This window comes from Tupaia chinensis, unplaced genomic scaffold, assembly GCF_000334495.1.
Source record: "Tupaia chinensis unplaced genomic scaffold, TupChi_1.0 Scaffold000043_1, whole genome shotgun sequence".
Taxonomy (NCBI): Eukaryota; Metazoa; Chordata; class Mammalia; order Scandentia; family Tupaiidae; genus Tupaia; species Tupaia belangeri.
The window spans coordinates 230,295-254,809 of NW_006159499.1; the positions used below are offsets into that span (position 1 = coordinate 230,295).

Genomic DNA, 24,515 nt, shown 5'->3' on the forward strand with positions numbered 1-24,515 from the left:
AAAATTTCCCTCTGTACCCATCTATGCAATAACCCTATTGAGTATGATGTGAGGGATATAGAAAGGAGGAGAAGTCTGTCCTATTTCTTAAGAATTTAATGTCTAGGGGCTAGCAGGTGGTATGGTGGTTGGGGTGCTGGGCTCCCACATGGCTGAGCACAGATCTAGTCCTGGACCTGGTGACTTCCTTTCTCATTTTCCCTCTCTCTGCCTTTCTCTGATGACTATATTAAGTTAAAAATAATTACAAGTAAAATAAAAAATAATTTAAGAGAGGTTTTTGCCATAGGGCTCATGTGCTCAACAGAAAGACAGAGACAGACAGAAAGCAAGAAGTCACTCCTCAGGGAGATGACCATGCCACAATCCCTTCTCCATTCTCCCCTTGGGATCTTGGGCAGGTGTGCATACACTCCTGGTATGAGTTTTAGGCCACCCGGTCTGGAACTTGAACCATGGTCGACTACATGGAGTCTAGCAACGTAACCATTATGTCATCTGCTGGTTCCAAAGTAAGTAATTCTTTTTTTTAAATAAAGTGTTATTTAATTTAATTTAATTTAATTTAATTTGTTGTTATTATTTTTAATTTGACCAAACAGAGACAGAGAGAGAGAAAGGGAAAGTGAGAAAGCAAGCTGCCAGGCCCAGGACCTGAACTGTTGTCAACCATGTGGGAGTCTAGCACTTTAACCAGCATGCCACCTATCGGCCTCCAAAGTAAATAATTCTTAAAAAAAAATAGAATTTGGGACCAACAGATGGCATAGAGGTTACATTGCTGACTTCCCATGTAGTCAACCATGGTTTGAGTCTTGGACTGGGCAGTTTAAAACTCACACATGTGCCCAAGATCCTGAGAGGAAAATGGAGGAGAAGGAATTGCAGTGTGGCCATCACCCCTGGGGAGGTAATTTCTTGCTTTCTGTCTCTCTGTCTCTCTCTGTCTTCCTGATAAGTGCTTGGACCCTATAGCAAAAACCTCTCCAAAGAAAAAAGGGGGGGGGTAGACCAGCAGTTAGCGTAATGGCTATGTCTCTGGACTCCCAAGTAGTCGACTGCCGTTCGAGTCTCAGACCAGGTGGCTTAAACTCACACCAGGTGCATGTGCGTGCGTGCCCAAGATCCCAAGAGGAGAATGGAGGAGAAGGGAGTGTGGTGTGACCATCTCCCCTGGGGGGTGATTTCTCGCTGTCTCTCTGTCTCTGTCTGTCTGGCAGGCGCATGTGCCTTATAGCCAAAAAAAAAGAGAAGGAATTTAATGTCTAGTGAACAAAATTAGTCTGTGAACAATGGATATAATAAACCAATAAACCATTATAGATGCTATGATAGAAGTTCAGTCTTTGGAGGGAACATACGTGGGACAAGGAAAAGATAAGGAATTTTGGAAAGGTTCAGATGGAGGGAATACTGAGGCTGTGAAGGGACAAATGGAGAAGGCATTTGGCCCTGTTTAAACATGCGAGGAAAACCCGGAGCTCTTCCCTGGCCCTCTCAGACCTCCTCCTGCGTCTGTACATCCATATACTCTTTTCCCTTTACTGGTTCTTCTAATGATAAGTTTTAAATTTCAACACTTATTAATATTACAAAAAAATCAGCTTCTGAGTCTTTCTTCCCAAGCAAGAACCTGTCATATTTTTTACTTTTCTCACATTCCCACTTCCTGCTTATGTTGGTGCTCTTTTCTTTAACTTCTCAGATTGTTAGTAAATAACATTTTTCTTGTTGGTTTCTTGGGAAAATAAAATAATTATAAAAATTGGCTTAATAATGCTTCTTTTTTTATCACTATTATGTTCGTGAATTATCTCATTTTTCATCTGTCTAATAGTAGTAAACTTTGAGTGCATGTTTAGAAATGTGTTTTTGTTACTATGTTACATGCTAGTTGAGTTAGCTAGACAACGTTCTAACTGTAAAAGTTTTCTCTTATACTCTTTGAAAATACTGTTCTACTGTTTTTATGCCCAGTCATTCTGATAAGAAGCATGAGAATGGGCCAGCCAGTGGCAGCTGGATCCCACATGGCTAACTGCAGTTCACGTCTCAGACCAGACAACTTGAAAAGCATGCTGGGTGTGCGTGTTTGCGTGTGTGTATATATGTATGTATGTATGTGTATGCTCTCAAAAGAGGAATGGAGGAGAAGGATTGTGGGAATCCCCCTTGGGGTACACTTTTTCTCTTTCCGTCTCCTCTCTCTAGAAAGCACAAGCCCCTTTCCCTCTCCTCTCTCTAGAAAGCACAAGCCCACACCCTCTAGCAAATAAAAACAGCAGCAGCAGTTTGATATTACTCTGATTCTTGCCCCTCTTTTTCTTTTTTTATTGCATTTGTTTTTCTTTACCTTAGTATTTTTGTAATATTACTGTACCATGCCATGGAATATGTGCACACATATATGATCATGTGCATGATTCTCTCAGTCATCTTGCTTAGCACCTAACAACTTATGTGTATTTTTAATTCTAAGAACTTCGTAGCTCTTATTTCAAATATTGCCTTTCTACCATTCTTTCTGTTCTGTTTTTATAGAGCTGTTTTTAGACAATGAAATTTTCGGTTGGATTCTCTCAACATTTCTTTCATACTTTTTATCTCTTCACCGTTTTCTGGGAAATTTTTTCTATTTGATTTATTCTTTAAAACTTGTGCAGGTTGTTTATTCAAGCGTTCTGATATGTCAATAATCATATTTTCAATAATTTTTATTTCAGCAGTTATATTTTTTATTTAAATAATACATTTAGATTCTTATAATAGTTCTTTTCTGTCATGGTAGTACTTTTCTATTTTATCTTTCTGAGGGTAGTCAAGTTTTTCTTCTAGTTTTTTTTTTTACTATAATGCATGTGTACTCATAAGAGAGAGACAGAGGGAAAGTGAGAAATCACTCTCTAGAGGGGATGGCCACACAACAATTCCTTCTCTTCTGTTCTCTCCTCTCCTCATTTTGGGCATGCACACACACGCACATGGAGTGAGTTGTAAGCCCCCGGGTCAGGGACTCCAACTGGACCCATTACTCCATCTGGGATCAAGCCATCTTAACCATTAAGCCATGAGCTGGCCACAGGATAGTCAATACTTTTAAAGTTGTCTTTCTGTTTGCTCTGTGGCTTTTCCTTTACAAATTCTTTTGTTTGTCGCCTCTGGCATTTGCATTCCTCAAATTGTCTGATGGAATTGCTGATGATGAGCTCATTTTAGTGTGAGATCCTCTTCCAGGCTGGTTTGCATTCTCTGCTCACCCAGCTCACTCATGCCCAGTGGAGGATAGAATTGCTGCAGCTTGTGCTTGGTGCTGTTCTCAGAGCTGGGCTATCAGTATGGGGTAATGCTACACGGATATGTTGGATACTTCTGAGTTACATGGGTTTGTGTTCTTCTTGAGTGGTACCAGTGGCAATACCCTATGTTCTTGTCCCAGTCAGCATTCCCCATGAGAAACTGCTCCTATCTCAGCTGTCTGTCGAATGGAGAAGGAGGCGTGGTCAGGGGTTGTCTTCCCTGGTGGTGTTGCTGCTCTGCTTGAACTCATCTATCTGTTGATTTTCCCTGTTGTCATGTTGATCCCACCTTCCACAGTCCTTAGCTGTGGGAGCACCCTTCTTATTCCTTCAGTGTTCTGTGCTTTTCCCTAGCTCAGGAATCAGCAGTGGCCTGTAGGCCATTTCCAGGCATTATTGTGTTGTTATGCTGTTTGTGTCCTCAGAAAGATTTTTAAAGGATTATTATTTTTTAAATTATTTACTCAATTTTATTTATTATTATTATTTTTAAAATTAGCTACAGGGCATATGCACTCACCAGAGAGAGAGAGAGGGAAAAAGTGAGAAAGCAAGCCTGCCAGGTCCAGGACTCAAATCATGGTCAACTATGTAGGAGTCCAGTGCATACCCTCCACATCACCTGCTGATCCCCTAAAGGATTACCTTTAAAGTGTTGTTTCAAAGAAAATGAAAACAAGCAGAAACCCCAGAGGTAATTTCTCAAGGTATATGTATACAAGTCTATGTTTAGAGATCACTGTGGTGTTTTAAATAGCTATTTAGTAGATCTGAAATAGTATCTCCTGTTTTTGATTTGCATTTTTCCTAACAACTAATGATGCTGAGTATCTCTGTTACTATTTGTTGTTTTTTTTTTTTTCTTTTTGGAGAGGTTTTGCTATAGGACCCATATGCTCACTGGAAAGACAGAGAGAGACAGAGAGACAGAAAGTGAGAAATCATTCTCCGGGGGGATGGCCACACTGCAATCCCTTCTCCATTCTCCTCTCGGGATCTTGGGCATGCACGCACACGCACCCATCGTGAGTTTAAGCTACCGGATCCGGGCTTGAACCGCAGTCTACTACATGGTAGTCCAGCGATGTAGCTATTATACCAACTGCTGGTCCCAACATGTTTTAGGCTTTAGTAGGGTCAAGGGAATACAGATTTTGAAAGTCTCACTTATTAGAGAAACTTAATATCATGAGATTCTAAAATCTGGTATCATGTGGATAATTTGTAGCCCAATGAGGAAATGTCTTCTTCCGTGATCACTCTTACTATCTTTACCATTTAGAAAATTGTAAGATACTAAGAGGGCAAGGGACTTTTACTGTAGCCGGGTCTGTCTCCTCTAGCAGATAAGACTCCATACTCAGAAAGTGGATGATCTGCCCACACAGGATCAAGTGCTGGAGCAGGAATAAGAACCTTATTCCTATGAGCCCATGTTCCAGCCATTATACCAACTTGTTTTTCATTCTGAGCCAGGACTGACTTTCTAGTATAGAGGACTAATCCATTATCTTTTCTGGTGTGTATGGAGGAGCCCTCGAGCTAGACAGAAAGCAACTTAAGGCAGTATCCAAGTCCTTTACCTTTAAATTCATCATGGTACTTACTTCCCACAATTAGGCAGATCGAGAGTACATGCTTTGCAGATTGAGCTCATTAAACACCTGTTGAGTTGGGCTAGCCATAGTGGCACATGCTGCTGAGACTCAACGCTCTGCAGGCTGGAACCACATGGGAAGCCTGTGTTCTATTCTTGGTCCTCCCTGAAGGTGGGACGAGTTACCGCATGCCTGTAATCCCAGTGACTCAGAAAGTCTGAGGCACGAGGATCGTGCCAATAAGACCTTGTCTGAAAAACAAAAATTAAATGAGTGTTGACAGACCAATACTCTGTTAAGTAAGTAATGATAGGATAAAAAGAGTTACTGAGAAGAAAGGCATTAGGAAAATAAGCTATCAGTCATATTTGGGGGTATTAACTGGTCATTAGGCTGAGGCCTGTGTAAGGAAAAAGACTGCATGAGGAAGTGAAGCTGAGAAATGTTCAGTTCTAGCATAGGTGGGAGGAGTTTGTATTTTGAGCAGATAGAGATATTCTCTGGGTCTATTGCAGGCTGGGTGGGGAGTTCTGGGAGAGAGGAAAAAAATATGTTATGGGATAATAATAGAGATACTGCTATACAGATAATATTTCCAGAGAAGCTTTCGGGCAGACACATTTCCTGTTTTTACTTTTTCAAGGGAGATATTTAAGCATTTTTCTTTTTATTCAGTGGCCCTATGCCAGTGAGAGTGGGAGGACTATGATGGAGTTGGACATGCAGACGGACAGCCTTTCTTTGTTTTTTGCTTAAAGAATTATTTAACTTTATTTGTTTTTATATTTTTGACTAGAGAGAGAGAGAGAGAAAGCAAGCCACCAGGTCTGAGCTTGAACCATGGTTGGTGGGAATCCACTGCCCTTAACCATTACGCCACCTGCTGGTCCCATCAGAGAGATAGCCTTTCATAATTCCTGAATACTTTTTGGAGAGTAGAAGCCATCCAGGGGTGGGAAGAGGAAGGGCTTAACAAGTTCCTTTTTGTTGTGCTCCAAAAGACTTTTGAGTTGATTGTTAAATTCAGTTTAACTTAGAAGTCTGTGTTGGCTTTTATAGGGCACAAAGCAGGAAGGCTGATTCTGGGGGCATGCTTCCTGTACTGGACATGCACTAGCCGCTGCTGCTCTGTGTCTGGACTTGCTCCCCATAGCCACGGCCCTGCAGGTGCTGCTGTGGGGAACTCTGATCCATCCTTGTTGCCCATGGGGCTTGATCTGTGTTGTTTCCAGGTGGCTTGGCCTTCCTCTGAGACAGACATCAATTGCAAAGATCAGAGTGGGCTGGCTTTTGAAGAGTTTTTTTTTTTTTTTTTTTTTTTTAAATTCTGCTTTGCATGCATAGAGATGTGGTGTTCCTTTCAAGTTTCCATTCCATCTGTCTCTTGAAAGGGCAGTGGGTGGGTCTTCATGGAACTGGGGGCTATTGATGTTGGCTATGAATTCATTTCAGATTAGTTTCTACATTTTTGTCATAGGCATCTAACAGCCATTGTATTTCCTTGATCTTGACATTGCTCTAGTAAGGCTGCCAGGGAACACAAAAGGTACAATTTCTGTACACTGTCTCAAGCAAGAACAAAGGAAAGTTCTCATGCACCATCAGGGTTATATTAAGTGCCATTTTTAGTGCTTTGCTTTGTGTAATATTGGGTATGAGGTAGTAGCGCTAGTATTACAGGATCATATTGTCTATTGAGCTTCTAGTAACACCTCCTCAAGAAACCTGATACGTAGATTGACTACCACTAATTGCCAGACCCCAAGGGGCTTCAACTATACCATTTCCTATTATTATTTTTTATATTTATTTATTTTGAAGAGATTTTTGCTGTAGGGCATATGTGCTCACTGGGGAGACAAAGAGAAAGAGAGAAAGTGAGAAATCATCTCCCAGGGTGCGGCCATGCTGCAATCCCTTATTGTCCTGAGATCTTGGACACTCACGCACACGTACTTAGTGTGAGGTTCAAGTTACCGAGTTTGGGACTTGAACCATGGTTGGCCCTGTGGGAGTTCAGTACCTTAACTACCATGCCACCTGCTGGCCCCACCACTTCCTAGTCTTTTTATTTTTTAGAATTATTTTAACTTTATTTATTTATTTTTTTTACTTGGTCAGAGAAGGATAGAGTGAGAGGAAGTGCACACGAGGAAAAGTGAGAAAGCAAGACGCCAGGCCTGGGTTACTTGGTCAAAAAAGGATAGAGTGAGAGAAAGTGCGAACGAGGGAAAGTGAGAAAGCAAGACGCCAGGCCTGGGATTCGAACCGCGGTCAGCCGCTTGGGAGTTCAGTGCCCTTAATCACCACATCACCTGCTGGCACCCCCATTTCCTAGTCTTATAACAATCCTGTAAAATAATTTTTTCCTGGCATTGAGACATAGATAAAAAACCAAAACCAGGTCTGAGGCTAAAATTTAGTGTGTTCTCCAAATCCTAAATAAGGTGTATATGTGGATGATGCTTTTGGTCTCCTGAGTCCAAACTCTTTCCTCTTTGCCTTTGACCAGCATGCCATAAATGAACTAAATCTAGCCACCACCTGTCTTTGTTTTATTAGAAAGTGGCCACACCCATTTGATAACATGTTTTCTAGGGTTTTTTTCACACTACAATGGCAGAGTTGAGTAGTTGTAACACAAAGTAGCCTGCAGAGCAGAAAATGTTTAATGTCTAGATGTTTAAGAAAATCTTTATTGACCCCTGAATAATACCATTGCTAACAGTGTTCATGTCACAGCAAATAGGACATTTTTTCTATAGAACATTTCAAGTATAAAAACGCAGAGAGGACTGGCTTTGTAGCACAATGATTGAAGAATCCGGATTCCATAAGGTCGACCACAGTTTAAACCTCAACCCTGGTGGCTTGAAAAACACACCAGGTGCATGTGTGTGCATGCCCAAATTTCTTTCTTTCTTTTCTTTTTTTTTTCTTTTTCTTTTTTTTGGAGAGGTTTTTGCTATAGGGCGTGTACGCTCGCCACACAGAGAGCGAGACAGAGACAGAAAGCAGGAAATCACCCCCCAGGGGGGGATGGCCACGCTGCAATCCCTTCTCCTCCATTCTCCTCTCTGGATCTTGGGCACACACTCACACACGCCTGGCATGAGTTTAAGCCACTGGGTCCAGGACTCGAACCACGGTCGACTATGTGGGAGTCCAGCAACATAGCCATTACGCTAACTGCTGGTCCCATATGCCCAAATTTCTGACTGAAAGGAAAAAGGATTTTGGCATGAGCACACCCCAATGGAGTGTGCTCTTCTCCCTCTCTCTCTCTCAGAGTACACAAACCCAGAGACACATCTATCTCTCTGCCTCGCTTTTTTTTTTTTTCATTTTTATTTCATTTTATCTTCCAAATATTTTTGTTAGGATTTTGTGGAGACGGTAGCTTTTACCTCTTGAGCCTAAATGCCAGTAAGCAATAGTTTAATTTATTTAGAGGTTTCCTGTCAGGAATCTTGTAATGGCTTATTTGAGATTCTGAATGGTTTCATTTTTCATTGGGACTTTCTTTCCTGAGGGGAAAATGTCAGGTAATATAATCATTGATAGTTAAGCAAATTCTGCTACTTTTATTTGGAAAGGAGAAACATCTCTGTTTTTGCCTGATGTTTATATACTCTTTTTTTTTTTTTCTTCTTTTGAGAGGTTTTTGCTACAGGGTGCATGTATGTGCCAGAGAGACATAGAGAGGCTGAGAGACAGAAAGTAAGAAATTATCCCACAAGGAGGGATGGCCACACCACAGTCCCTTTTCTACATTCCTCTTAGGATTTTGGGCATGCACGCACACTTGCCCAGCATGAGTTTCAAGCCACTGGGTCTGGAATTTCAACTGTGGTCGGCCACGTGGAAGTCCAGTGATCTGCTGGTCCTGTTAATATACTTTTTTTTAAAAAAAAAGATAATTATTCATTTAATTTTGTTTATTGTTATTTTTTAATTTGACTAGAGAGAGCAGGAAAGTGTGAAAGCAAGGTGCCAGGTCCAGGAGACAAACTGTGGTTGGCCATATGGGAGTCCAGCACCTCAGCTGTCACACTACCTGTGAGACCCCCCCTTAATATTCTCTTATATGGGCAAATTCTAGCCAATATAGGGTCAAGGCAATATTAATATCAGTTGTATGCACCTCGGGGTTACTAAGATGGCTATTTTCAAATATCAGTGTATTAATACATAAGAAACACTTTTTAAAGAATTATTTAATTTTATTCATTCATTTATTTTTATTTGATGAGAGAGAGAGAGAGAAAGTGAGAAAGCAAGCCACAGGTCCAGGACTCAAACCACAGTTGGCCGTGCGGGAGTGTCCAGCACCTTAACCACCACGCCACCTGCTGGTCCCCATAAGAAACACTTCTAAGTGCTTGTTAGAAAAATGTGGATTCTTAGATCCTCAACCCTGGAGATTATGAATCAATAAGTCTAGTGTAGATGCCTCTGATGCTTACGAAAAAAAGCTAGTTTGGGGGCATAGTGTCTCATTTCAAAGCTATGATTTACGGAAGTCCATGTAAGGATATAATCTATGTCTAATATTTTTTTCTTTCCCTTCTATGAGTGAGAAAAAGAGAAATAAAGACAAAGGGATAGCACCCCTGATAGAGTCTTGACACAGCAATCCACACTCTGCCTCATCCACTCCTAGATCCTGGGCACGCATGTGCCTGGTGTACTCAGTGTGGTCTCTGAGGGACTGTCCCTTATAGCTTAGCCTGGCAGAACATTGCATTTTACCACTGAGCCACGGTCTGGCCCCTCATCAGTAGCTTTTTTCATCCTGGTTCATTTTACTTTGGAATTTGATGTAGCTATACACTTGAAATGTTTAAGTACAACATCATGGGAGATAAAATTATACCACTCTAAATGTGTTTTAACTACTACTATTACCACTAATAGTGACAATAACATTTTATGTTTATGCTTTATCATTAGAGGGTTCCTCATTATTCACATCTCATTTGATTTTTACATCAACCCTTCAGGTTGATGTGGTGAGTGGTGTAATTTTCATTTTTCAAGGAGATAACCGATATTTAGGAAACAGGTGATGCTTTTTTTTTTCCAACACAGCAGAGCTAATAAGCAGTGCATTAGAGACTCCCTCACAGCACTTCTAATTCTTAGTCCATTGTTAACTACCAGTGTACCACGGTGTCCTTATTCATGCCTGTTTTGACTGTTAGAGGAAAATGGAATCACTTTATAACACACTGCCTTCTGACAGCCAAGATGAGCTGTCCACAGTTAACTACGTTGGTAGTCTCCCATAGGGACTCCTTGTGGAGGTGATCACAGTTACGTGCAGACTAATAAATTAGCTGTCTTCACAGAACATTCCTAGCAGGGAAGAAATGTTTCTGCTTTCTTTAACAGAAACTTTACAAGACGGGTCGGGAGATGCAGGAAAGGATCATGGACCTGCTTGTGGTTGTGGAGAATGAAGATGTAACTGTTGAACTAATTCAAGTGAATGAGGATTTGAATAATGTCATCCTTGGATATGAGAGGTAAGCAAATAGATAACCCTCTTTGACCCTCCACCAATGCTAATTTTACCACCAGTTACTCAACCTTCGTGTTCAAGTGTCCACAAGGGAACATTTTTCTAGGTCCTCTATTCTTAACAAAAGTCGTATGTGTCACTTTGAGTAAGACAGTGAGTCCGTACGTGACTCCCCACTCACCGAATGCCCAATATTCCTTCTAGTGAAAGTAACACTTCTAGGTGCCCTTGGAGCTCTGTCTCTGTTGAGATTTACTGAAGATGTTCCAAATATTGATCATATTTCTAACCAGATGATGAAGAATAATACCCATCTAACAGGAGAGAGAGGTGAATATTCCTGGACTGAAATCTAGCCGATGTTTTTGGATAAGTCGCATAACTTTTCTAAGACTTAGGGTTTTTTTCTTATCTAATGATATCTATTTGATGAGATTGGCCTTTTTTATTTTCTTGGCATTGTGGAATAGGGATTAAATGAGAGAATTATATAAAAGCAGCTAGCAGAGTATTAGCACATCGATGTCCCCTAAGTATTAATTTATCTTCCTCCCCATTAATGTTCCAGTTAGCCTTTTAATTAATGAATTAATTAATTCATTACCTAGGTGTTTTATTTATTTATTTTTATTATTGATGATGAGTGAGCCAAGAGAATAGTGAAATAAAACCAGTAGCTCTGAAATGCTGGTTTCTTTCCTTTGTTATTTCATATAATATATAACTACCGTTTAGGGATAGCTAGTATTCATATGAAAAGGTGACAGGGCAAGAAATGATGCAAGCCCAGGTGTTGTGCTTTCTCTCTCTTTTTTTTTTTTTTTTGAAGAATTATTGATTTAATTTATTCATTCATTTATTTTAATTTGACCAGAGGGAGAGACAAAGAGAAAGAGAGGAAAAATGAGAAAGCAATTCATCAGGTCTGGAACTTGAACTGTGGTTGGCCAAGTGGGAGTGTTCAGTGCCTTAACCGCCATGCCACCTGCTGGCCCCTATGTGCTTTCTCTCTTAACACTGAACAAGCTCACAGTCCCTGCCCTTTGTTTTCAGTGGTAAAAATCTTTGCTAAGTGGAAAAATATCCCAGGGAAACTGCCTAGTTTTCAGTATAGTGCTGTCTTCTGGTTTTGAGTTTGGAGAACTCCATTGGAACTCCTAAGACTATTATGTAAAGGCTTCCTCAGAGGGGGTATGTATGTTAAATTGGTCTAAGTATTAGGATATGGATTCCCTTCTGTGAACAGCTCATTCTGATTAAAATTTGAACCACATGTGATGTGCCAAAACAACTACATGAAACTATGTGATAAGAAACACTTAAGTCCTAAGATTAAGAGAGAACTTCTTTCCCCTAGAGAAAAGATACCAGTTAGGTGTTTTAGTTGTCTTTGGCTATCGTAGTAAATTACTGCAAGCTTAGTGGAATAAAACAAAGCAAATTTGTCTTCATAAGATAATAAATTACACTTCTGCATCTCAGAAGTTTTCAGTGCGTATCACTGGGTTAAATTCAGGATGTCAGGAAGGCTGCAGTTCCTTTAGAAGGTTCTTAGAGAAGTATCTATCTCCTCATATTTTACACCTTCTGCAGGAGGCTGCCCACTTTCCCTGGCTCCTGGTCCCCTTTCTCCATCCTTAAGGCAGCGATGTCTGGTTCAGTTCTGTTTATGTTATAGCATTCCTACTTCTTTTACATTTTCCTCTTTCATAATTAAGGATCTTTATGACTACATTGGGCTCATCTGTGTATGCCAGGATCATCTCCATGTTAAAGTCAGCTCACTAGCAAATTTTGTTCCATTTGAAAACATTTAAAAGTTCCCTCTTGCTGTGTCACCTAACATGTTCAGTGGTTCCATTGACTTTGATGTGGAAATCTTTGAAAAGGTGTCTTTTTTCTGCCTATCACAGTCTGTACTCTGATCCCCAAAGAGTCATGATCATCCTACATGCAAAATACATGGAACAACCCCCAAAACTCTACTCCTTACATCCAGGAATATAGTTGTGAAAATAAGGGAATTGAAATTTGTTACTCAGGAGTAACAATCTGGAAAGGTTGTTTATACCTAATGCAGAACTATCATAAAAGAGTAGAATGGCTTAGTAGACTATACTTGTTCTGTACAGTCAATAAAAATGCTTATGACTGTTTTTATCTACTTGGAAATTTTATCTACTTGGGACAATACCTGTCAAAATGTTGGATGTGATAAGCACAGCATGGGTTGGCCCCATGATGCGATAGTTAGATGCTGTACATAGAAAGCCAAATCACATGTGGCTAACTAGGGTTCAAATCCTGACCACAGAGCCACCTGGTACCAGGGGCCAGCCTGTGGCATGGTGCTTAAGGCAGCAGGATCCCACATGACTGACTGTGTAGTTAAAGTCCTGGATCCAGTGGCTTGAAAAACATGCTAGGCACTTATGTGTGTATGTCCAAAATTCTGAAGGAGAACTGGAGAAGAAAAGATTGCAGTATGGCTGTCCCCTGACATGTTTTTTCACGTTCTCTCTCTCTGTCTTCCTCTGGTGTGTTCAAATACCCCCTGGCAAATTCAAAAGTCAAGCAAACAATACCGGGTGAGTAAGTGTGCATTCCCAGAATCCTGACAGGAGGCAGGAAGGCAGGAAAAAGGATTGTAGCATGACCATACCTCATTGTGGGATCTCTCTGGCTCTCTTTCTCTAACATACATGGCCACTGGCAATAAAAAAAGATTAGTAACATGTTTTGTTTTCTTATAGTGTCTCTAAGGTATTAATTCTTGATAAATTAGAAAAAAGCGATTCAAAGTATTTTACTGGAAATCGAGTATGAATGAGGCTATTTTCATTCCTAAATATTTTGCATTTTAGTAACATAACTTTTATAGCATTTCCATATCTATTCTATTAAATACTGGCATTTTGCTAATTCAAACAGGTTTACTCGAAACCAGCAAAGGATCTTGGAGCAAAATGGAAACCAGATGGAAGCCACCAATGTGAGTGATTAAAAATAAATAATTGATGGGACCAGCAGATGAAGTAATGGTTACATCATTGGATTCCTATGTAGTTGACCATGGTTTGAGTCCTGGACCCAGCAGCTTAAAATCCACACTGGGTGCATGCATGTGCGTGCCCAAAATGCTGAGAGGAGAATGGAGGAAAAGAGATTGCTGCAAGGCCATTCCTCACGGGGGCATTTTTCACTTCTATCTCTTTGACTCTATTTCCCTGACAAGCACATGTGCCCTTTTGCAAAAATACCTCAAAAAATAAATAAATAAATGAACACTTCAGTTTGGTACAATAAGAAGCAAGACTTACCTAAAACAGGTTGTAAAAAAGAGGAGACATGTGTGGTGTTTATGTGTGCTTTCCTTTTAATTACTAGAGGACACGTGTGCATGCCAAAAAAGACAAAAGAAACTACAAGAGATATCACCCCATAGTTAGATGAGGTTATGTCATAGTCCTGTCTCCATTTCACCATCCAGGTGGGATTTTTTGCACGCACCTACACATGCGCAGTGTTTTTTTGTAAACGGCAGGGGCTGAGATTTGAACTGCAGCTGGCCATGTGGGGTCTGGCTCACCATAACCACCAGGCTATAGGGCCAGCTCAACTTGGAGAGGTTTGAACGGCATAACATATTTGTCTTAATAACTTCATGTTATTGAGTTATTAATAAGCAGTTGAAAGATTTCCTAATTAAGCAAGAACTTATGCAAGTGGTGAGTTTTTACTCATGTTAGTAATGCCCACTGAACAGAGAATTCTTCAAAATACATCCAAATAGGTCCTTCCCTCTTCAAAGGGAAGTCTATAGAAAGAAAACCATGATAAACTACATGACATATTTTTTTTCTAAATTGTGTTTTTCTCTGCTCTGTCTCCAGACTACCAGTGAACCTTCTGCCCCATCTCGTGATCTCCTGGACCTAAGTCCCAGCCCTCCGATGCCTAGGACCATGCCAGGAGAGCTCAACACCGTGAATGCTCAGCTTTCAGACTTAAGTAAATAAGCGCTTGGGCTTTTTCAAACTAGCAGAAGAGCTTGATGTGGAATAGTTCTCCATGGTTTCATAATTAAATGGCACATGAGAAGGACTAAAGGCAGTTTGACTCTCAGAGGACTGTATTGGGTGATGTTATTTCTTCTTAGCAAATGGTTGCGTCAGACCCAATCATGGAATGGGATGTGTCTAGGGGAAGGATCCTTGAAACTCATTCCACTGCCTTAGAATCTCATGGAATTGACCTGGCCTACTTCATAGAAGTGGTTGAGCTCTATGGCCAATCTTTAAGTTTACTCTGAACCTATACTATTAGCATTGGGTTTTTCTCCTATACCACAGCATCAAGGTAAGGAAATAGTCTGTGAAGATAGAGAAATTCAGGAATTAGGAGTCATGTCCCATGTGGTGGTAAAATGTGAAAGGAAAAACAAGTTTTAGAGTCAGACAAGTTCAAATTGAAATCTCAGTCTTTCCACTTCTTAACTACCTAACCTTTGAGACTTTCCTATTTCATAAACCAATGGATGCTTTAAAAGGTTGCTGTGAAGGTAAATGAAATTTTGTTTATTGGAATTTTATATTCAACTTATTTGTTGCCATCTTTTGTCCTTTTATTCCCAAAAAGTATTGGTAAATTGCAAAATAAGGGTAGTGAAAATGCTGAATTCCAGAAGTTTTACCAACTAAAGTCAGCTTGTTTCTCTTTGGTATCTGATGTTGCCAAAGTGGAAAAAATAAAATAAAATACTCAGTACCACTGAATTCGTAGTTTTCTTATAAGTTTCCCTATTTCTAAAATATTGTATATTTGCATTTATAAACCAATGGAATATGTGGAATCAGTTATATTGGAAAGTTTTTTTGGGTTTTTATCAGATATTTTAAAGGGAGGAAAATAATGATTTGTTTTGAGAGGTTTGACTTAAGATTATGGGAAGTTAAGAGTTTGTAGGTGAGGGTAGAATTCTCTATATCCCATAACTTCTGAACTTTGTACTAGGTAAAATAAGACATGTAAAACCCTTCCCATTCTGAATCAGCTTGGGATTTCAGAAAACTCAATACAATAATATAATACTTGTTTCTTTTACGACAACCTCTTTTTGTGCCAGGACATGAATGTTTCCTTCTAACAACTATAATAATAATGTAAAATTTTTGTTAGAGGAAGTTCCCTGATTTTATGGTGACAACTGTCTAAAGTAATCTCTTCAACGTGTTTTGTTTTATTTTGTGTTGATTTTTACTATGAAAAATTCTGCATATTACACCCGACTGAAAATAAATCTTTTCAAGTCAAACAAGTCTGTTTTGTGTTCTAGGTTTCAGATCTCCGAGTCCTGTTGTAACAAACAACGTGAAACCTAGTCTTTATCCACAGATGGATTTGCTAGCTTCGGAAAATACAGAAGTACCCCTGTAAGTATGTTGATAACACTGTAGAACTGACATCATGGTATTCTGATTCCATATATTTAAAAAAACATAGCATAATAGAAGAAAGTAGAGTCTTGAGAAGTAAACCTGAGTTAGAATCTCAGCACACTTTCTATGTGTTATAGGATGAGATACTTAGCTACTGTGAATCTCCCTTTTTCTTCGAAGAATACTTGATAGGATTCTAACAAAACCTCAGTAATACACAATATGCAAAATGGCTAGTTTGTGGAGCTAGCAAGTAGCATGGTGGTTCAGGCACTGGATTCCTACATGGTTAACTGTGGTTCAAGACCCTGCCCCAATGGCTTGAAACTCACACTGGGCAAGTGTGTGTGCATACACAAAGTCCCAAGAGGAAAATGGAGGAGAAGGGATTGTGGCATGGCCATCCCTCTGTGCAGTGATTTCACACTTTCTGTCTGTCTGTCTCCGGTGAGTGCATGCGTCCTATGTCTAAAATCCCTCTTAAAAAACAAACCAAAAAAAACCCCCTGCTACTATAGCACTTGGTGTCTCCGGTGAGTATATGCGTCTTATGTCTAAAATCCCTCTTAAAAAACAAACAAAAAAAAACCCCCTGCTACTATAGCACTTGGTACATAATAAGCCTTTAATAAATTGTCTGTATCTGTTATTTTTTAGTGGTCACAGGGATAGGAAGAACACAAGAGAAATAACAAGGCCAATAGAGGAGGAAAATAAATGAGTTTCAAAATCGTAATGGCCTGTGTCAGCCCTTAGTGTGGTTGTTAATGGAGCTGGATCCCTCATGGCTAAATGTGTGGTTCAAGTCCTGGACTCAGTGGCTTGCAAAATCTTCTGGATGTGTGTGCATGCATGCCCAAAATCCTGAAAGGAAGGAAAAGTGGAGGAAAAGGGATTACATCATGACTATCCCCCATGAGGAGAGTGGTGCTTCCTCACTCTCTCTGCCTCTGGCAAATTAAAAAAAAAAAAAAAAAGTAATGGCCATACCAATTATAGACATTTGCCATGTGCAAGGTCCCTTGCTAAGCTATTTTTGTTTCTTTTGTGTATTTTTTGTAAAAGTTTTTGGGTCAGTGCTGCCATTTCTTTGTATAGGAGAAATTCTGAGACCGAAGGACTAGAACTTGCCCTAGTTCCCATAGCCAGTAAGTAGCAAGCCTAATGAGCTGAGAGTTCACTGAAAAAGAAATGTTAACAACCCATAAATAAATATGTTTGTATTCAACTTCACTTGTATTAGAGGAATGTAAATTAAATTACAGAAAGACGTTTGTTTATTTTACATCTCCGATTGGCAGGAGTCCAAATGTTTGATCACATACTTCACTGGCTATGGACACACAGATAATAATCACAAAATTATGCTGCTCTTAGGAATGGCAAGGGGTAATATCTATTAATATTATAAATGCATATACTTTTGAACTTCTTATTTGTAAGAATTTATGCTGTAAATTTGCAAAATTAGATGTACCCTAGATTACTCTTTACAACATTTTGGACAGTAGCAAATCATTGTAAACAACTCAAGTATCCATCAAATAGGGCTTCACTAAGGAAATCATGTAATATTTTATTATACAGTTGGCAGGAAAAGTGGGCTCTATATGAGGGATAACCACTAATATATTATGTGTGGGAAGAAAAGGTGCAAAGTAGTATGCGTATACTATATTCTATTTGCAAAATATAATGGGACATAAGAATATGTGTATGTATATTTTTAAATTTTTGCCAGAGTATGTGTGTGCTCACTAGAGAGAAATAGAACGAGAGAGAGAGAGAGGGAGAAATCAGCCCTTAGGGAGACAGCCACTTAGCAGTCCTTTCTCCTCCATTCTCTTCTCGGGATTTAGGGTACGCATGCACATGTGCCCAGCATGTTTCTCAAGCCACTGGATCTGAGACTTGAATCCCATGTGTTGGCACATGGGATTCAGCCATCAACACCACCACGTCACCAGCTGACCCTATGCCTTGTGTTTTTGAATTTTTAAAAAATGTTACAGATGGGGGCTAGCAGGTGGCATGGTGGTTAGGGCACTGGACTTCCACATAGATGACTGCAGTTCAAATCCTAGACCTGGCTGCTTGCTTTCTCACTTTCCCTCCTTCTCTCTGGTGAGTGTACATGCTTTACAGCAAATTGAAAAATAGTGGCAATAATAAATAAAATTAAATAGTTCTTTAAAAAAGTTGTTACAGATGCAGGAAACTGTAATTATTAGACCAATATTTTATAGTATCGTACCTTGAAGTGATAAGTTGATGAGGGCATATGTCTTTGTTAAATCATATGCCTAAAATCACACATGAAAGGCAAAATTAGCCAGTAAAATGTCTGACAGTCTTGAGATTTTTTCCCCCACCCTTTTGTGTTTGCAGTGTAATATGTTCACCATAACAGAACTGTGATGCAATTATTCATAACAGAAGGATCCTTGAAAATCAGTAATGATGATGGGATGAAGTCATTGAGATTATTTTCTCTGTCATCTTGTTTTGCTACTAAGCACATTCTGGAGTGCAATTCACATCTGTCCCATATATGTCCACCTCGTGGTGAATCTGAGGTGTGGACAGTAGTTGATGTGTTCAGTTTTCAACACCTTAACCATCCTGAGATTAGATCCATTGATACACAGTCACGGGTGAGCTGAGCATTTTATATACAACTTTATGAGTTCTTTTTCCTGAAATTCTTCATCTTTGTGACTTCTCTGGTACTTTTTAGTCTCTTGGGCTACCCTTTTTGGTTTTCTGGTCATAAAGCTGAATTTTAGTTACCTTACTATGCCATGCATGTGCTGGACTGAGCTTGCTGCATCTATGTTAAATGCAGGATAGAAAGGGAAAAGAAACAAGGGGTTCTCCTTGTCCTCTCGGTATCACAGCTCCAGTTGTTGGAGAAGAAGATTCCTCTCACCTGGAATTTTATTTATTTGTTTGTTTGTTTTGTTTTGGTCTTTCTTTTTTAAAGAATTATTTATTTAATTTTATTTATTTATTCATTTTATTTTTTAATTTGACCAGAAAGACAGAGAGAGAGAATGAGAGAGAGAGAGAGGGAAAGTAAAAAAGCAAGCCACCAGGTCCGAAACTCGAATCGTGGTTGGCCATGTGGGAGTCCAGTGCCTTTATACACCATGCCACCTACCGGCCCGTTTTGGTCTTTTTAGAGATTTTTGCTACAGGGCATATTTGCTTACCAGAGAGACAGAGAGAGACAAAAGACAAGAAATCATCTCCAAGGGGAGGTTGCCATGCCACAGTCTCTTCTCCACTGTTCTCTCAGGATGAGAATTTTAAGAAGCCAGGTCCAGGACTTGAACTGTGGTCAGCTGCATGAGAGTCCAGTGATTTAACCATTATGCTGGTTCCTCACCCGGAGTCTAGGTGTATAGGTCCCTGTTACCTCTGCTGTGACTGTAGCCATTTTAGGGTACCATGGTGTAAGAGACTAGAGAGGACAAACAGCAGACAAGGAATTTATTTGCATACTCTAAGCATTAGGATTCTGCTTTCCTGCTTCTTGAGTGAGAATGAGAGGAGGTTCCCTGCAGCTCTGTCTGTCCTCACTGATGCTCACATTTCTGTTGCAGGGTACATTGCATTCAGGTCAGGGAATAGAAAAGGGCAAAAAATGCAAGTTCACCAACAATTCAGTGATACGCAAGTCCTCTTTCCAGATCAGACAGCTATTGCTTATTTTTAGTCCTCAAATAGCGGTTCTGTGCATTCTGCCCTGCTTTAAGTTATTTACACTCAGTTGAAGACAGAGCGAAGTATATCTACTCCATCTACTGCCAATCCATCTCTCAGGTTTCTTCTCAACCTTTACCCTGCACATCTCTCATCCCTCCAGAAATGATGATGTGGTAGCTACTCTGATGGGAAAGCCCAAAGGCTCTGTTCTTATTACTGTGTGCACCTCAGGGTCTCAGGGCCTGCTGCCACAGGACAGTGCTTTATGTCTTTGATATCTGGGCATCATGACCTGGTGGGTACTGAAGCCAGATGGCAGTTTTTGTATAAAACTAACACTTCATATAGTCTGAAGGTACATTTTAGGTTTTGTCGTTAGACCAGGAAAATCATCTTACTTTTTGCATTTGTGTTCTCACTGTAGGGTAATCATGCTGTGTTATCACACTATCTTAGGTTTACCCAAAGGACCAGCCAAAACCTCACCTCGAGGCAAACGTATGAAAATGTAAGTAACAAAACCCTGTCCTGGCAGTGTACTGGGTCAGCAGATGGTTGTAGCCAAAAGACAAGAACTAGTCATTCCTTCTCATGTTCCACTCAGTAATGTGTTCATATAGCCCTTGTTAGGACTTTTCCTTTGTCTTACTTCTGTTAGAAAGATGGTTAAGGATCAGAATTTCATAAAAGTTATTTATATTTGCTGTCTTCTTTTTCTTTTCTCCCGTCTTCTTGGATAGACTTCAGACAGGCTCTCATCCCTACCATGCTGCAGACATAGCTCCTATCAGGGCACCAGTGACTTCTATATTTGTGTGTGTGTGTGTGTGTGTGTGTGTATGTGTGTGTGTGTGTGTGTGTGTATTTCTCTTTAATGACCTTTTAATGGCTAGGACCTTAGGGCTTCATCTCAGCCTTCTTGGATAGACTTCAGACAGGCTCTCATCCCTACCATGCTGCAGACATAGCTCCTATCAGGGCACCAGTGACTTCTATATTTGTGTGTGTGTGTGTGTGTGTGTGTGTATGTGTGTGTGTGTGTGTGTGTGTGTGTGTGTGTGTGTGTATTTCTCCTTTACTGACCTTTTAATGCTAGGACCTTAGGGCTTCATCTCAGCCTTCAATAATTGTATTTCTTCCTCTTTGATTTTTTGGTCTCATATCTTGAAATAACCGTGTGAATTCTGACAACATACAGCTTGTATCTCTGGCTTAGACACCCTTCCTCAACTCAGAACTGTACATCCACATCACAACTCTCGATTTCCTTCCAATCCGCCCTTCCTACAGACTTCTCACCTCAGTAAGTTGCCACTCTACTTTTCCAGTTGCTCTGGTTAAAAACCATGGATAATAGTGCTTGACCTCTACTTTTTTGCCTTTTGCTTTCCAAATTTGTCCGTCATCCTGTCACTTCCTACGGCCTTCACTTCTGTATCTCAGTCCAAGCACCATCAGATGGATAACGCAGTGGCCCTTTGTGATTGCTGTTTGTGATTGCTTTTGCCTCCTTGCTCTCCCTTCCTCCCCACCTTATAATCTATTCTCAAAAGAGAAACCAGAGCAGCTTTCTGAAAAAAGTGAAGGCATATTATGTCACACATTTACTCAAAACCTACCTATTATTTTCTTCTTCACTCTGTTTTCCTCAGTAAAGCCTGAAATGGCGATCTGATCCCACCAGTTACCCTTTGCCCCTCTATGTTGGCTTACTCTGCTCCAGCTACACACTGGCCGCCTCCACTTCAGAACCTGTGAACTTATCCTCTCTGCTAATCACAGGGCTCACTTCATTCAGGGCTCTAAGTGTCTCTAGAGGTGCGATATCCTCTGACCACTAGCTATCTGGGCAGTATCCCACCCCAGCCTCTCTTTTCCCCATCATCCCATTTTGTTATGATAGTATGTGCCATCTGAGACTTGTTTATATTTATTGATTGATGGCTCTGTGATGACAGGGACTTGTTCTATTTTATTTACTGCTTTGTTAATAATGCAACTCTGTAGGTACCTGGACATTTTTGGGGAAAGGATGAAGAAAATTATCAGAGATATTTCTAATGAAGATTAACTTTTTATCAGTTCTAATTTGATAGCATCACTCTCTGCCTCTCCTAGATTTAAGATTTTATTTTTTACTGCTCAAGGCTGACATTTTGTATTCAGAGTGAAACAACAGAGAATCTGGACTGACCCACACAGTCCTGCCTCTTTTTTTAAAAGCAAAATGCCTTTTCGGTCCAGCTGATAGCATGGTGGTAAAGGTGGCTGGATCCACATGGCTTGACTGCATGGTTTAAGTCCCAGCCCCAACAATTTGAAAAACATGTTTGTTGCGTGAGCGTGCATGCCCAAAATCCAAGAAAAAAAGGAAAAGGAATTGTGGGGTAGCCTCCCATGAAGCGTGCTTTCTCACTTTCACTTTCCCTCTCTTTCTCTCCAGCAAGTGCATGCACCCTTTGGTAAATTAAAATGAAAAAGAGCAACATGATTTTTAAAGTTTTATATGGAAAATGGGGTGCAGTGGGTACAAAACCAGACAAAAAGTAGTAAATTTTACAAGTAGTTATTACCCCAAAAAACCCTAAAATAATAGTTAATAATTACCGGTTCTTGTTCTATCAAGAGTATCTGGTTCTGGGAGCAGTGCCACTTGGAAGCCTAGGAGAATGTAAATGACAATAAATAAATGAAAACTTAATGTTGAATGTTTGAACATGTATTATACTTCCTTCAGTTTTCAGAACATTCGAATTCAGTATTACTACAGCCAGTCAGTCTACACAGTGCCACAGCAACACCATCAACCCAGAGGCTGCCACGCTTGCCCAGCAATCACCCAGGTCCGTAAGACTATCATTTACATCAAATAAGGAAACTTGTGAGAATACGTGAGTCTGCCAGGGATTGATTAGTCATTAAAAATTGATAGGAAAAGTTAGAGGAGCTCATTTGCATTTTTAAGTTATATGAAGTAAATTTAGGGCAGATGCTATTATAACTGATAATAGGAGATTATAAAATGCTTTTGTTGGGCAAAAGTGCTCTTAAGCTCCATGCATTGGGAGCCAGATCCCACATGATTAACCATGGGATGAGTCCTCCCCCAGCTATTCATAAAACAGGTTGTCTTTGTATATCTAAAATCCTGATGGAAAGGAGAAATAGAGGAAAGAGGCTGTGGTCTGACCATACTCCACCAGGGAGTGCTCTCTCTCTCTCTCTCTCTGTGTATATCTATATATGTATACATGTGTGTGTGTGTGTGTATCTGGTGAGCACAGGTGCCCTTTGGCAGTTAAAGAAAAAAATGCTTTGGGACCAGCAGTCAGCGTAATGGCTATGTCGCTGGACTCCCACATAGTTGACCGCGGTTCACGTCCTGGACCCAGTGGCTTAAAACTCACACTGGGCGCGTGTGCGTGCGTGCCTGAGATCCCGAGAGGAGAATGGAGGAGAAGGGATTGTGGCGTGGCCATCCCCCCCCGGGGGGGGGTGATTTCTCGCTTTCTGTCTCTCTGTCTCTCTCTGTCTGGCGAGTGCACACGCCCTATAGCAAAAACCTCTAAAAAAATAAAAAAGAAAAAGAAAAAAATGCTTTTATTGGACTGAATTTGTACAGTAGTTTCCCCATATCTGTGGTTTTACTTTCTGTAGTTTCAGTTACCTGCAGTCAGCCACAGTCCAAAATAGGTGAAAATAGTATATTTTGAGAGAAAGAACAGGAGAAACCATATTGAAATCATTTTTATTACAGTGTTTTGTAATAATTATTCTATCATGTTACTGTTATTCTATTTTATCCTGTTACTGTTGTAATCTTTCACTGTGCCTGATTTATGAATTAAACTCTCTCCTAAGTATGTAAATATAGAAAAAACCAGATGCAGTACTGGTTGCTTATTGTTATCACAATTTACTATATGCCTCATTGATACACTTTGGCATAGGTGTGTATATACAGAAGAAAATGTGTATCAGACTCAGTACAGTTCCCTGTTTCCAGCTCCTCTGAAGGTCTCGGAATGTAGTCCCTGCAGATATGGGAGGGCTACTGTGTTTTGAACTCTAAAGTAATGAACATTTAATTTCAGTTTAGAAATCTTTATGTATAGATTTGCTGAACTTAGGAATATGGGAACACCAGCCTTGTTTTGGTTGTGTCAGGATATTGTACTTGAAGTCTAAATTATAAAGAGAATATTAATTATGTGTAGTCTGGAAAAGCACAGTGTGTGTTTACCGTTCTCTTTTTTGCCTGAAGCGATGACAAAGAATGATCTCCAGCCACACAATTACTACGAAGTAATGGAGTTTGATCCCTTAGCGCCTGCTGTCACTGAAGAGTAAGTCATTCACAGAATGATTCATTTATATTTGTCTTGGTTCCCTTTGATAGCAGAGCTATCAGGGCTTGGTTATACATTTGACTTTGTTTCGGGCTTGGCAGAAATTGATGGCCTTATTAAAAATGATTTATGAGGTTTTATGGCAGCTGTTGCTTCTGGTGGTCTTATCATCCCTAGCTTTGTGGCTAAACCCCCTAGCTGGGGTTTCATATTAAGAATCGACCGGAACCAACATGTTCATTAATAGGTTCCTCATGGATGCCTTGGCAGAGTCAGGGTCTCTCTAGATTGAGAAAGGCATTATTCAGTGATCAGAGATGTAAGATAATACCATATTGATAGGAACTTTTAGCTGTTCTTTGAGAATTGATCCAAAAAATGTATAAAGAATTTGTTTTTAGTCTTCACTACATTTGATGACAGTGTGCTTAAAATGGACTAATATGAAGTTATTATTATAAAAATTATTTTTCGGGACCAGCAGATGGCGTAATCGCTACATTACTGGACTCCCATGTAGTCGATTGCCGTTCCAGTCCCAGATCTGATGGCTTAAACTCACACTGGGTGCATGTGCGTGCATGCCCAAAATCCCAAGAGGA

At 40.0% G+C, this 24,515-nt stretch overlaps 1 protein-coding gene across 4 annotated transcripts in view; it reads left to right on the forward strand.

Annotated features, from left to right (window-relative positions):
• The window catches only part of TOM1L1 (target of myb1 like 1 membrane trafficking protein), a 45,172-nt gene that overhangs the window by 14,930 nt on the left and 5,727 nt on the right, over positions 1-24,515 (forward strand). For 3 of the 4 annotated variants that reach the window (XM_027773265.1, XM_006140764.2, XM_006140766.3), the window contains 7 exons: positions 10,289-10,422; positions 13,350-13,410; positions 14,312-14,429; positions 15,754-15,850; positions 20,021-20,072; positions 22,302-22,407; positions 23,829-23,910. In XM_027773265.1, coding sequence (XP_027629066.1) covers positions 10,289-10,422; positions 13,350-13,410; positions 14,312-14,429; positions 15,754-15,850; positions 20,021-20,072; positions 22,302-22,407; positions 23,829-23,910 — 650 coding nt within the window. Of the gene's footprint in view, positions 1-10,288; positions 10,423-13,349; positions 13,411-14,311; positions 14,430-15,753; positions 15,851-19,988; positions 20,073-22,301; positions 22,408-23,828; positions 23,911-24,515 lie in introns of all 4 variants that reach the window. The other variant, XR_003549952.1, reaches the window with a different exon arrangement.